Source organism: Protopterus annectens, chromosome 7.part0 (assembly GCF_019279795.1).
Source record: "Protopterus annectens isolate FY-2018-M chromosome 7.part0, PAN1.0, whole genome shotgun sequence".
NCBI lineage: Eukaryota > Metazoa > Chordata > Ceratodontiformes > Protopteridae > Protopterus > Protopterus annectens.
The window spans coordinates 10,547,485-10,561,643 of record NC_056739.1 but is presented as its reverse complement, the minus strand read 5'-3'; the positions used below and the strand labels follow the sequence as shown (position 1 = coordinate 10,561,643).

The window sequence follows — 14,159 nt, the reverse complement described above, 5'->3', positions numbered from 1 at the left end:
TGCAATGGCAGCTTAAATTAAATGCATTTACTTTTCCTGGACTGAATAACCAATGTTCCATTCAGAGTGTGTTAAAACTAAAAGTCAGTTCTGAATATTAAATCATCGCAGTTCCTTATGTGGTAACATACAGCACATTTTTTAAAAAAATGTTTCTTGTTGAGTACATTTCTTAATATTTAGCAGGGTATTTTGTATAAAACCATACACAAAAAGAAAACAATATATATTTGATTATATGTTATGCATTTTTAGCTCCTTGTATAGATAATTCCATGTAGGGTTTTACTGTACTATATCTTTAAATGTAGAATGAAAGTTTGTAGTTGTCCAGTCAGGTGTTTTGAATGGTATATAAGGTGGCTGGTCCAATTATGTTTTATTCTGATGAAGTCTTTTGCATTGTCAAGACGAAAGTGCTAAATTAAAATATGTTGGTGTGGTTCCAGTTTCGTGGTTATTCTTAATCACCTCCAACACATGCGTACACACACCAAATCTCAAACAATACTTTCGATATACAGAACATTTAATGAAGTAAATCTACAAACAGAAACATTTAATATTCTGAACATTCGAATAAATAAATGAATATCAGACAGAATGCATTCAGAAAACTGTTATTTTCAGTGAAACCACACTCTGCATTATTTGCTCTATAAAAGACTATTTTAAATTTGTTTTGGGTGCTGGAGTTTTGTCTTATGGTGTACATACTATATATGTGCATATGTGTGTATGTATATATATATATAAAATGTCAGTGATTGACAAAGCAGATGTTTGACAAGTGTGTGAGATCAACAGTCGTCAGGGATAAGAATATGTCCCTATGTACACACACACATATATTATTGCCATAGGGGAAACAAATGGGTGGATTAGGTATTCCAGGCAGAACCAAATGAGTCAAAGGACTCTCACATAGTCCAGAGATGTTTGGACCAGTTAGATAAAGTAGTGGTATGGTCGAACACACGAGCAAAATTAAAAAAAAATAAATAAATAACTAAAGGAAATGTTCATTTCTAAGTGTTAGAGACCCAGTAACTAGCATAAGTCAAAAGAACTTAGATAACATTTCAGTACTTTAAATTCACTGCAAAGCAATTTCAGTGTCATATTCAAAATATGATTGAGAATGGTAAGAGCTTCAAAGAGATTTAAAATATGGACACTGCTACACTGAAACTGTTTAACAAAAGATGGGGTTCAGATTATTGCAGTCCTCAGAGCATTGCCTTTGACACATAACATTATAGAACAGCTATATAACCAAAAAATTAGCAAATATGGGTATATGGGAAAAATGTCAAATTCTAAATACAGAAATGCTTTTTTTTAAAACAATATTTAAATCATATTTAAAAAAAAAGGAAACACCAAGCTCCCTCACTGGGATTTAAACCTGTCAGCATATATTCCAGTACAATATTTGTTGCTGATTTTGGAAAACATTCATGGTCAGTGTTTGCTTTATACTGGATTTCTGCTACTTTTTTTGCATGTGAAATCATTTACATAGTGCCATTTCTGTCATGTTAAGTCAACAAATTACTTTCACTATTTGAAAACCAAATGCTTTGGATTATGATAATTTTCTTTTTACTTACAGTTTAGCTTCATTCTGACTTTTGCAGGCTATGTATCTTTGAACTTGAGACTGATTCGCAGAATAAACAGCTGTCCACATAAAACTTCCTCTGACTACAACTGACCAAAATGTGTGACGTTTTAAGGGATCTACATCAAAACTAATTACAAAAATGTACAACTGTATTAAGACTATGTGGTCTTGATTTATGCATTGAAAAATACATGTACAGTTGACATATTTTTTAAATACATAGCAACACACATTCTTGTAGCGTCTTTCTAGTGCTTTCAGAAATAGCCCAGTCTTTCATAGACAGTTTCACAGCTCAAACTTAAGATTTATTTACATGCACAAAATAAATAGGAAAATAAACATAAAACAAAACAGGTTCATTCACTTTGAGATTTGTAGCATCGCAAAATGCACAGTTTCACTGTCTGTTCTATAAGTGTAGTGTCCCAGAATACATTTTTTGCAGCCCTTTTCTTTTAGTATAACCTTTCACAAAGCAATGTAATTCAGCAGCACTTCAATAAAGACCAATATTTGTGTAATAAAGATCAATACTCTTGTTCCTGATTCAGATTTCACATGCAGATAGTCCGTAAAACTGGAGACTATAGTGCAGAACCCCTCTAACCCACAGGCCCCAAATCTGGAAACTGTACTTCTCTTGTAGTGTCCATCCTGTTTCTCAAAATGAGCCTTTTCCTTGCTGAAACGTGTCCAACTCCTCTGCCTTAGCCTTAAAAATCACAGTGCTCCCTTGGCTCAACAGCCACCACTGTGACACACAATTCCTCCCAGTGTGGAACCAACACTGGTGGCGTGGTACATTACAGACAGCCAGTCCCTGTTGTGATTGCCATGGCAGCATGTGTAGTTTTTAATCCTAAAGCTGTAGTGCCTGTGGATCATTGCCCATCAAGACAGTTCAGCATTGCTATCCTGCTGTCTGGAAAGCCACTGAACAGGATTCAGACTGTAACAAGTTAAACTATCTTCCTAGTAAGTAGCATTTGAGGGTACTGAATGCTGACATAATAGCCACACATGCTGTTTTCTAAAACTGAATAGCATTTCTCAGTACTGCTGAGATTTCTGCTTGTGTAGCATATGGAGTATTTCTCTCTTCTACCATCTGGAACAATACTGCACTGATGCCCACTTCAGAGGTGTCAGTACATACCAGGTACCATTAGAAAAAGTCTTGATCTTGCACTCTCGATATATATTTAGAACACATGAGGCTTTTCAGTTTCCTTGATGATCTCTTTCAGCTTTATTTGCCCAATGAATTTTGAATAGAGCCTTACCCTTGGTTAGGTTAGACAACAAACAAGCAGTGTTAGCAGAGCTAGAGAATGCTTTGCAATATCTTGCCAGCCCCAGGAAAGCCTTAACCTGCTTCTTTAGTGGCTGGTGTGAGCCAATTCTAAAATAACTCAACTTTTTTCTTTCCCTATCCCTTAGCCTTCTGCTGTGCATAATTTGCACTTAGAAGGGTAGTCATTAAACCAGCTTGACAGAGAGAATTCAAAACTGTTTGAATTTTTGTAGATGTGTCTTTGGAAAATAATACCATATCTACAAGGTAGGCTGCTGCATATCAGGCAAGGGGTCTATGAACTTTATCTGTGAGGGGAGTGGCCAAGATAGCAAGCAGCTAGCAACATACAAAATTAGCTCTGCCTCTTTTCAGTTATTCTGACAGGAAAATTCAGTTTTAGTGCTAGGAAACTGTACATGTAAATAAATGTATGCATCAAAAATAGTTCTGTACTAAAATCAAAAAGAAAAAGTAAGTTTTTGAAAGATTTTTCTAAGTTTTAATTCTGTCAGAAGTCTTCAGTCTAATCCAGTCATGAGTCACTCTAAAGCTTCTCTTCAATAAAGTGTGATGAAGAGAGTGCTAGAATCTATTATTACAAGTATTCAAGACCTCTCAGTTAAAATGGATACGTTGGAGAGTAAAATGGAAATATAAAACAAGACCGCAAGAAACAACTTAATGAAATGATCAAGAATCATTCAGATCAGATCTCATCTATTGAAGAAACAGCAAGTGATATAGGTGGAAGGCTGACTGAAAATGAAAGTCAAGTTGAATTTCTCTTAAAACAAAACACTTTACTTCTGGCAAAAATAGAAGGTCTGGAAAACAGGTCCAGGAGAAACAATATTAGAATATATGGAGTGACAGAAAAAGAGGAAGGTAACAACATGGTACAATTTCTAAATAACTGGTCACCAATAATTTAAACCTGCAAGAATCACTTTCCTTCAGAATGGAAATAGCTCATAGGTCTGTTTCTAATACTTCTACAATAATAATTCACCTACATCAAGATCAATAATTGTCAAATTCCTCTCTACACAAGACAAAGACTTAGTATTAATAACAGCCTGGTCAAGTTCTCCAATAAAAATGAATGGAAAAAGCATCAGATTTAACAATGTTATACTTCTTTGGTAATTTCTTAAAGAAAAGTCTACATTCCTTTAATTAAAAATCTAAAGAAGTCAAGCATCAAAGCTCAAATAGTTTTTCCTGCCATAATCCTGTTTTTTTTAAGTTAAAATTAGAACACTATCAATTAAGTTGTTTTAAAAATTGTCCTTTATTCAGTATCTTAATGAAATACATAAACTAATAAATATAATATAGCATTAGATCACTTAGATTAATATAAAAGTTTTTTAAAACTTAAAGGAGATCTTAATTATAGTATAATGTTTAAGTTTATATCTATGTTATTTATTTAGTAATAATAGTTAAGATAGTAACATATGGTAGTATTGTTTTTTTCTCTTTCTTTATTTCCTTCTCTTACTTCTTGTTTTCTTTATTTTTATAGACTTCCTTTTAATAATTAATTAAAAATATAATGACTTGGTTGTGATGGTGGCAGGGTAATTATGTGAACTGCTGATGATTAGTCTGTTTCAAATGACCATTTTATATGTAATATTTAATATCTGGCTTGTTTTAAAAATATGTATTATTATTTTATATTATTTTTTATTTTTTTTATTCACTTTTATTTTAACAACATAGCTCGGCTGTAGCAGTTGAAAGCATTATTTTGCTTTAAAATACAACTGCAAAAAACTTTCCCACTCAGAGGCAGCCCTGTAACTTTCTTTTACTTTGGAAAGAGTCACGAGTGAGTTTCGCATTATAGTGGATTGCAGAGAGACTGCCAGTGTGTGGATGCAACAGGAAGAACAGTTTGAACTTTGAACTCACTAGAGATGCTTCTAATGGAATGTTGAGATGGAGGGAGAAAGAAGAGACAACAAAAAGAAATGAAAACATTTTGTTTGTAAGTTAAAGTACTGAGTAATTTTATTGTAAAGAATAATGTCAAATTACTCGCATAATATGACTCTAGAATATACGGACTTTGGTACTTTTCCGTTATCGGGGCAACAGGTCTAATGAGTAGTCGGAATGTTAGCACGGGATCGCCAAAAAAAAAATTCCCTAACTGTCTTTCTCCCTCTCTTTTCCTTTTCCACACCCACACATATACACAGGGGTTAAAAAGAAAGTGATTTGCAGAAGTAATGTGTTCCTTGAAAGCAAATAAACCGGCTTGCCTCAGAGCGAATCTTCACATAGGAACAACAGGCCTGCAACAAATCCAACTGTTCACCTTCCATGTTCTACTGTCCAGTAAAAACATCCATTACTTTTAACTCAATTCAGTTTGTTAATATAAAACAACCCACCTATAAGAAGTTATGGAAAAGGGCATAAATATATTGCCTCACATCTTGAAGTCAGCCGTCCCTTGCAGAAGACAAAAGGGTAAAGCCAGTCCCCTCCTGCACCTATTCTCGGAATTGCAAGATAGGCTGATTTTGTCTTAGTACTCAATGGACATTAAGCAAAAACCTAAACTTAGACAGGGTCATGGTCCCTATTATTGCAGGATACACACACACCAGTTTGCCTCAGCCTTGTCTGTGGGATGTATGAAGAAACTGACACGCTCAGTAAAAAAACTCACACCGTGCAGGGAAGAGATGAGGATATGCACACTTGCAGAAAGCAACACAACCTGAGAACTACATACAGTGAGGCAGCAACACAAACTGCCATATCACTGGGTAGTCAGGCATCTGATTATTTACACATTCACTTTTACAAACAGGAAACCGAAACACAGACTTTTGACTAAAGTAAATATTCATGCTCAGTGCTCTCTCTCTCTCACTCTCTCTCTCTCTCTCTCTCTATATATATATATATATATATATATATAAAATACTTAAAATGCTGAATTGTGCCTGATATTGTAATGCAAACTACTTTTATGTGAAACCAGAAGTGTGCACTTTACTAGTAAATGGTATATACAAAATATTTTGCTATTAAAGCAATGGTGCACCATTTTTCCTGTAAGCACATAACATTCTGATGAGTTCTATCTTCCAAATAAATAATAAAGATTAATAGTAAACTGTTGTACTCAATAAGGGCACTTCAGAAATATAAGTTCTGGTAGACTAAACATATGCCTTTAAAAAACATATTAACACTTCTAAAGTCTTGCTTAAAGTGTATTCTGCCTGCATATTTAATATATCACAAGGACTGGTTATGTAATTGCTATCATCTAAAGATGATATTGTATGTGGCATGTAATTGTATTGAGGAGAATAACATTGAATGTACTAATAAGATGATATTGCAAGTTGTGCACAATTGTATAGCTTGAAGAAAATAACATTGACAAGTTATAACAGCTCATGATCATTTTTAGGACTTGCTGCTGAGATGGGAGATGCGATCTTTTAAAAAGGGAAGTAGTACCTAACATTTCATCTTCATACTATCCAATAGTGGTAGACAATAAGGATTTAATTAAGAGTACATAGGGCTTATTCTTGTAAATGAAAAAGAGAATATAAACCTGTATATCTGAACTAGATACAGATTTGAATTGATCAAAGTATCAAAGCTGGTACCTGTAAATTTATTAAGATGACATGTGCTAGTCACATTATTTTTATTTATTTAACATTTGTTAACCTGGAAGGTTTGACTTGGAATGAACCAATTTTCAGAGGAGGCCCAAGGATAAACACTCCAAATGCATGTCTTTGCAACTATACTGAAAATCTGCTTCAGTCAGCCACAGTACATAGATAGACATAATCCTTTATATTTCTGTAATATGGTCAAGGTGGCAGTATTTCAAAAATAATTGCTAACTGGCGTACATCAACAAAGGAGTACGGGTTTTAAGGGATAATATTTTCAATTAGAATTCATGCCATATTACAAATAGTTGTTGTAGCTATACAGATCATGTGGTATTTATAGGTTCATAGGTTCATAGGTTGGTACTAGGCTATCGGCCCTAGGGCCTATACAAGCCTAGCCATAACAATTCCCTGGCTATTTCTTCCCACAATATTTATTTCCCTGGACCCCTGTCTAGCAGGGCGACTGACGTGATCCCCAGGGTGAATTTCCTATCTCCCATCCAATCGTCAAGGTCCCTTTTGAAGAGGGCCAAAGAGGCACTCTGCTTGACATGTATGGGCAGTCTATTCCAGAGTCTGGGGAGTCTCTGGGTCAGGAACCTATCCCTTCAGCATGTTTTGTTCATTGTGATGACAAGGTTTAGATCCCTGGAGCATGTGGCTCTGAGGGATTGGGATTTCTTTAAGTGTAGCATGTCCAACAGCTCTGGGTTTAACATGACCTTGTATGTTAAGCAGAGATCACCTCTGAGTAGACGATATGTGACAGAGTATAGCTGGAGTATTTTTAGGCGGTCAGCATAGGGCATTTGCTTTAGGCCTGTGGTTCTTTTAGTGAGGTATTTCTGCAGCCTTTCCAGTTGTTGCAGATGTCTTGAGAGGTACATACTAAACAGGGCATTGTATTCTATAATGAGTTTAATGAGGAATAAGTGGGTCTAATGAGGGATTAATACAGTGGGACAATGACCTCCTTTTTTCTGGATGAAAAGCCCTTAGTGATGAGGTGTGCCATATAGAAGAGTTTTCTGACTGTTGTGGCAATGTGGTTATCGAAGGTGAGACCGCTGTCCACCTGTGTCCCTAAGTCTCTTATCACACTTTCAGTGTTTAGTGTACTGCCACCTATGTGGTAATTCACAGGCACATGTATTTTACCCAAAGGTGATAACTATATATTTCTTAGCATTGAGCTTGAGCTCATGGCTCTGGCACCAAGCATCTGTTTCTGTAAGGCCCTTTTGTAGAATATCCACATCATTTGGGGATTCAATAATGGCTCCCAGTTTGCAGTCATCTGCAAACTTTGTTAGCCATAGTCCCTTAGTGTTGGTCTGTACTTCAGAGAAGTAGATGCCAAACAAGAGCGGTCCCAGAACTGAACCCTGAGGTACTCCACTTGTCACTTGTTTGGAGCTGGATTTGGAGTTGGCTACTTTTACAGTGGGGGTTCTGTCATAAGCCAGTTGACAACCCATTGAGTGACATAGGGATTAATGCCCAGCTTAGTAAGTTTATCTATGATTCCAGAGTGGGGGATGGTATCAAAGGCCTTGGCAAGGTCGAGATAGGCTGTGTGAACTGCCTTACCCTCGTCCACAGCTCTGGAGACTGATTCAAAGAAGTCAATCAGGTTCAGTAACAAGATCGGCCCTTCATGATCCCAAACTGGGTGGGGTCCAGTGTTTAATAGATAATATTAACTTATAGAATCATAATTGGAGAGTTTATTTCATTATTAGCAACTAGATTGTTATATAATAAATAATGTTAGAATTTAAATATTATATGAAAGTTTGATCTGAAAAAGAGATTGATATTGGGAGACAGTTTTCCCCCCAATTTATATATATATATATATATATATATATATATATATATATATATATATATATATATATAACTTTAGAGGTAGTAGTAATAGACTGGGATTGGTTAACAATAGGGTGATGACTGAGAGTGGTTTGTATGATTACTTCATCAAATCAAGAATATTATATTCCATATTACAGAGTATAAATATTTTTTAGATTTAGCTTGTTAGTAGTTAGATTAATGATGTTGTCCATAACAAAAATTGCTAGAATTAGATATAGGTTCTTGATTCAAACTATAATTTATTATCTCAAAGTTGTTTATCTTAAAGTTTATAAATGTATTTCATTGAATATTAATGGTTTTAATGATCCTACGAAGAGAGGTACTTTAAATATATAAAAATAAATAAAGCTCATCTTGTTTTTACAAGAAACACAATCTTTGAGAAAGGATTTAGATAAGTTGTTATTCAAAGATTATTCAATACTTGTAGACTCACATTATAGTTCTGAAAGGAGAAGCACTCTTATACTTTGTAAGAAATCATTGACTATGACTAATACTAGAGTAGTTAATACAGATTCTGATAAAAATGGTATGATGGGTTTAGTAGTAGTTGAAGTTAATAAAAAGTATTACAAATTTGTGAATGTGTATTGGATTCCTGGAATTCTTTCTAATGTGACAAGAAAATATTTAGATAGTATAACTTTATATTCTAAAGGAGAAATTATATTAGCTGGAGATTTTAATTGCATTTTACCAGAAAGAGATAGTACTAGGGATAAAAAACCTACAATATCTGCATCTGCAAAACAACTAAATTATTTCATAAATACAATGAATCTAAGAGATGTATATGACTTAAAATGATCAAATTCCCTTAAATACATGCATTACTCATTTAGATTTGGCACTCAAAACTAATACAGATAAAGCTTTTACTTGTAGTAATCTAGATTCTAAAATTGATGAAGCATTAATAATTTTATGTTCTTTAAATGACCACAATGCTATTACTTTTAATTTAAATATAAACTCTAATGATTTAGCCCTTTGACAAATAATTCCATCTTATATTGCAAAAATTAAAGGATTTAAGGAATGTTTTTTGAAGGAATTAAATTTATTTATGGCATTTAATAACAATGGTGAAGTTACCGGTGTTATTTTTGTGGGATACATTGAAAGCATATTTATATGGTAGAATTAAGAGTTGGTATCTTCACAAAAGAAAGGAGTGGGATAAAGAGTTAATTGTTTTACAGTCAAACATTGATAAAGTAAAGTTAGAACCAAATGATAAGGTTTCAAATTCAGGAGTGAAAGGTTTAAATCAGAAATACATAGAAATATTAAATCATAAAATTTCAATAAACATGGAAAAGCTTAAATTACAGTCGTACTCTATTAATCCCCCAAATTTACATAGATTAGCCATTAGCTCAAAAAGTTTAAAAAACATAAGTCATATTAAAGAGATTACATATAAAGTGAATAATAACATTGAGAAAGCAACTGATCTAAAAGATGTATTAGGGACATTCAGGAAACATGAATTAATTAATAACATTAAATCAAATTATTAAATTAAAGAGCAGAATGTAAAGTTAGATAAATCAGTTTATTTCAGTGAACTAAAAAACAAATTAAAAATGTAAAAATAAGGCCCCTAGTCTAGATGGCATAATTTCTGAGTTATATAAAATAATTCCTGGTAATATATTAATAATTCTTTTAAAAGCATTTGAGGAAGTTATAAATATGTCAAATAGTCTTCCCTCTTGGAAATTTTCATTGATATCTCCTATTTTGAAACAAGGTAAAGACCCTAAATTATGATAATCTTATAAGCAATTTCTCTTTTAAATGTTGATTTTAAAATGTTTATGTCCATATTAGCAAAAAATAAATAAATTATATGATGATCTAATTAAAGATGATCAAACTGGTTTTATTATAAACAGAAAAGAATGAAATTTCAATCATAAGCTTGGACTTAGATAAAGCTTTTGATTCTGTTAACTGGATATGCTTACTTAAAGTACTCAAAGAATATAACTTTTCTCTAGATTATATAGATTTAAAAATGAAGTCATATAAGAATTCCTTATCCTTCGTTAAAATTGGGTCATTTTTTGTCTGGTTCCCTTAAAATAATAAACGTTACAAAAGAAGGATGCCCTTTATCTATTTTATTGTTTGCTTTGTCAGTAGAACCCTTTGCTACTTTTATTAGAACAAATACAAAGATAAAGAGATTCTCCATAGACAGTAATTATAGTTCTAAAATTCAGTTATTTGTGAATGATATCCTGTTAACAAGTGGTGATGCTGAATCTTCATTAGAACATATTCCTAATTCAATAAAATATTTTGAGAAGATTTCATGTCTGATTTTTAATTATAATAAAATAGAATTCGAACCAACAAGCAAATACCAATAAAAACTTCGTCCCAAACACGTTTTTAAGGCTTTATTGCATCAACATCCACCAGATTGAGCGCTTTCATCTGCCCTGAGCAGATTTCTTCAGAATACTTTAAAATCAGTGCCCCACGTTTTTATACCATTTAAAATACATAATTGTCCAATTAAATTAAATTAATGCAATTAATCACTTAAAATACTTTTTATAAAAAACTTTTAACCCTTCAAGGAATTCCTACAATTCTTTTAAAATTTAAATGTTCAAATGTTAAAGTGCAACTGTGCATATAAATACATGAAGTTCTAGCTTTTTAAAAAACACACTTATTCTCTTTATACAAAATATTTTTTGTTATTATTGTTTATATTATATTAATATATATATGAGGGTTTAATAATATACACAAATTTTAATAAATTTCAATAAATCTATAAATCTTCCGGTAGTATTTATAGATTTATAGATTTATTGAAATTTATTAAAATTTGTGTATATTATTAAACCCTCATATATATATTAATATAATATAAACAATAATAACAAAAAATATTTTGTATAAAGAGAATAAGTGTGTTTTTTAAAAAGCTAGAACTTCATGTATTTATATGCACAGTTGCACTTTAACATTTGAACATTTAAATTTTAAAAGAATTGTAGGAATTCCTTGAAGGGTTAAAAGTTTTTTATAAAAAGTATTTTAAGTGATTAATTACATTAATTTAATTTAATTGGACAATTATGTATTTTAAATGGTATAAAACGTAATTGATTTTAAAGTATTCTGAAGAAATCTGCTCAGGGCAGATGAAAGCGCTCAATCTGGTGGATGTTGATGCAATAAAGCCTATTTTAATTATAATAAAACAGAAACATTGTTGATAAATAAAAAATAAATACCTTTGTAAAAAATTATAAGAAATTCAACTGGAAAAATAAGCAACTTAGATATATGGGAATAATTATAAAACCTGGTTGGAAAGAGTTGGTTTCTGTAAATTATAAAAATCTAATTAATATAATATTAAATCTAACTGATAATTGGAACAAAATGTTTTTCACAATGGAAGATAGACTTATGTTGATTAAAATGATAATCTTACCAAAAATTTTATTTTACTTATAGTCACTGATTTTACTTTTGTCAAAAATATTAAACAATTAAACTCTATACTAATTAAGTTTTTGTGGTATCCCCAAAAATCAAGAATAGCATTTGACTGGCATGTAAAAAGTTCGGAAGAAAGTGGAATTGGATTTTCTAATATTGAGCTATACATTTTCTGCCATTATAAATATAGCGAACCACTGGTTAAACACCTCTTATATTTCAAACTGGAAATTATTACATCATACCATTTTAATTTCAAATAGTAAACTTGAAATAATGCAAATTGTCAGTCAGAAGTTAATAAAATATATTGTGTCATAGAAATGTTTGCATGAACATCAGAAGCTATTATATATCTATTCCTTTTGTTAATTACATTTTAACTATGTTCAGGAAAGTGGTTGATAATAATTATCTTGTTAAAGATTTATTAATTCTGATGTTTTCCATAACTTATACTAATGGATTTTTGGAATAATTTAATCTAAATAAAATGTTTGTTCTTCTTTCGGCTTTTCCCGGTTAGGGATCGCCACAGCGGAACTCTGGTCCGCTAATGATTGGCAGTAGATTTTTACAGTGCTGAGGTGCCAGCCTGATGCCCAACCTTCAACGAAGGCACGCCCATTCATGCATGTCTTTCGAATGCCACTCGACCGGGGGAGGACATGCAGACTCCACACAGAAGGCGCTCTTGGCGAGAATCAAACGGGAGAACCTTTTGCTGTGAGGCAACGTTACCACTACACCACCACGGCTTCCTTAATCTAAATAAAATACTATATCTTAAATAAAATACTATATCTTAAATAAAATTACTTAAAATGTTGATATCGATTTCTAGATGGAAATAAATTCCATACTGCTGACCATCTTTTGGCCAGATATAATATAAATAAAAATAGTTGGTCAAGCAAACACATTTTCAGGGAATTTATTAATAATAAAATACAAATATCATTAAATATGAATACAAAACCCATTCCTAAAATTTCAGAAGTTTTTTTTAAATTAATAACGATGGGTCCAAAAATAAATCTTATCTATCAACAATTTGTAGGGTCTTAAGAGCTGAATGTATAGTCTTTGATTTGTCTTATTGTGATTATTCAACAAAAATTAATAATTAATTTTTTCAGATATCAATAAAAATTATCTTTGAAACCTATTACTAATACCACCTCATCACTTTATTGGATAATTTTTTTACCTGGAGCTATTTACATAAAAGCTTTTTAACACCACATAAAATTGCCTTGATTTATAAAACAGAGAAAATAAAATGCTACAGATGTGATGAGATTCTGGAAGCAAATTGGCTGCATATGGTTATAGATTGTAAACTGATTGTTCCATTTTGGGTAGAATTCAGAAACTTTGCTAAAGCATTGTGGTCAGACAATTGCACTGTTACAAATTCCTTGATTCTATTTAATGTTCCAATTGCAGATTCTATACCAAAAACACAAATGCCGCACCTTTGTTCCATACTGGCTATTGCCAGGAAAATTATTACAATGAATTGGAAAAATAAAAATAACCTCTCTTTTACTGAATTTATCTACCTAGCAAAAAATGTATGTAATAAGGAACTATAAACTGTATGTGACAGAACATTGAATATTACACACACATATTTATCTTGGCAAAAACTTAAAGATTTATTAGAAAAATATTAATGGTTTTGTTCAATGTAAGCTTTTGATATGGACATATATAATTTATTTTGTTCTTTTAGTTGAAATTGTATTACATTTTATATAATGATTTCATTCTGATTTAAAATACAATAAAAAGTTAAAAAAATAATTTTATCTAGCAACCTCTGGGATGTTGCAGGTGCTCTGTTGAAACCAAAGCATAGAGCTGTATAGTGAGCAAGTCCATCTGGTGTGGAAAATACCATTTTCCTTAGCTTCTGAGACTAGCAGAATTTGCCAGTATCCTTTTTTAAAATATATTGTGTCATAGAAATGTTTGTATGAACACCAGAAACTAAAATGGACACAGACCTAGTTGTATCCTATTTTCCAGTCATTAAGTAGAGCCACCTTCGTACAGTCTGATGGTTGATTTGTTTTGGAAGTTAGAGTGGGAGGTTCATCAGCAGGACTTTGCCCAAAAAGGCAAAATAGTGGCAAAGCTTTCATCAGTGTGAGGAAGCCTTTGAATGAAAGGCACAGGTCATCCCTGGTGAAGCAAGAAT

General features: G+C 32.1%; 1 protein-coding gene across 1 annotated transcript in view; it reads right to left on the bottom strand.

The window, feature by feature from the left end:
- The window catches only part of LOC122805770 (sodium-coupled monocarboxylate transporter 1-like), a 515,621-nt gene that overhangs the window by 252,206 nt on the left and 249,256 nt on the right, over positions 1-14,159 (bottom strand). The window contains exon 6 of the mRNA XM_044076038.1: positions 1,614-1,754. Within this exon, the coding sequence (XP_043931973.1) occupies positions 1,614-1,754 (141 nt within the window). The remainder of the gene's footprint in view (positions 1-1,613; positions 1,755-14,159) is intronic.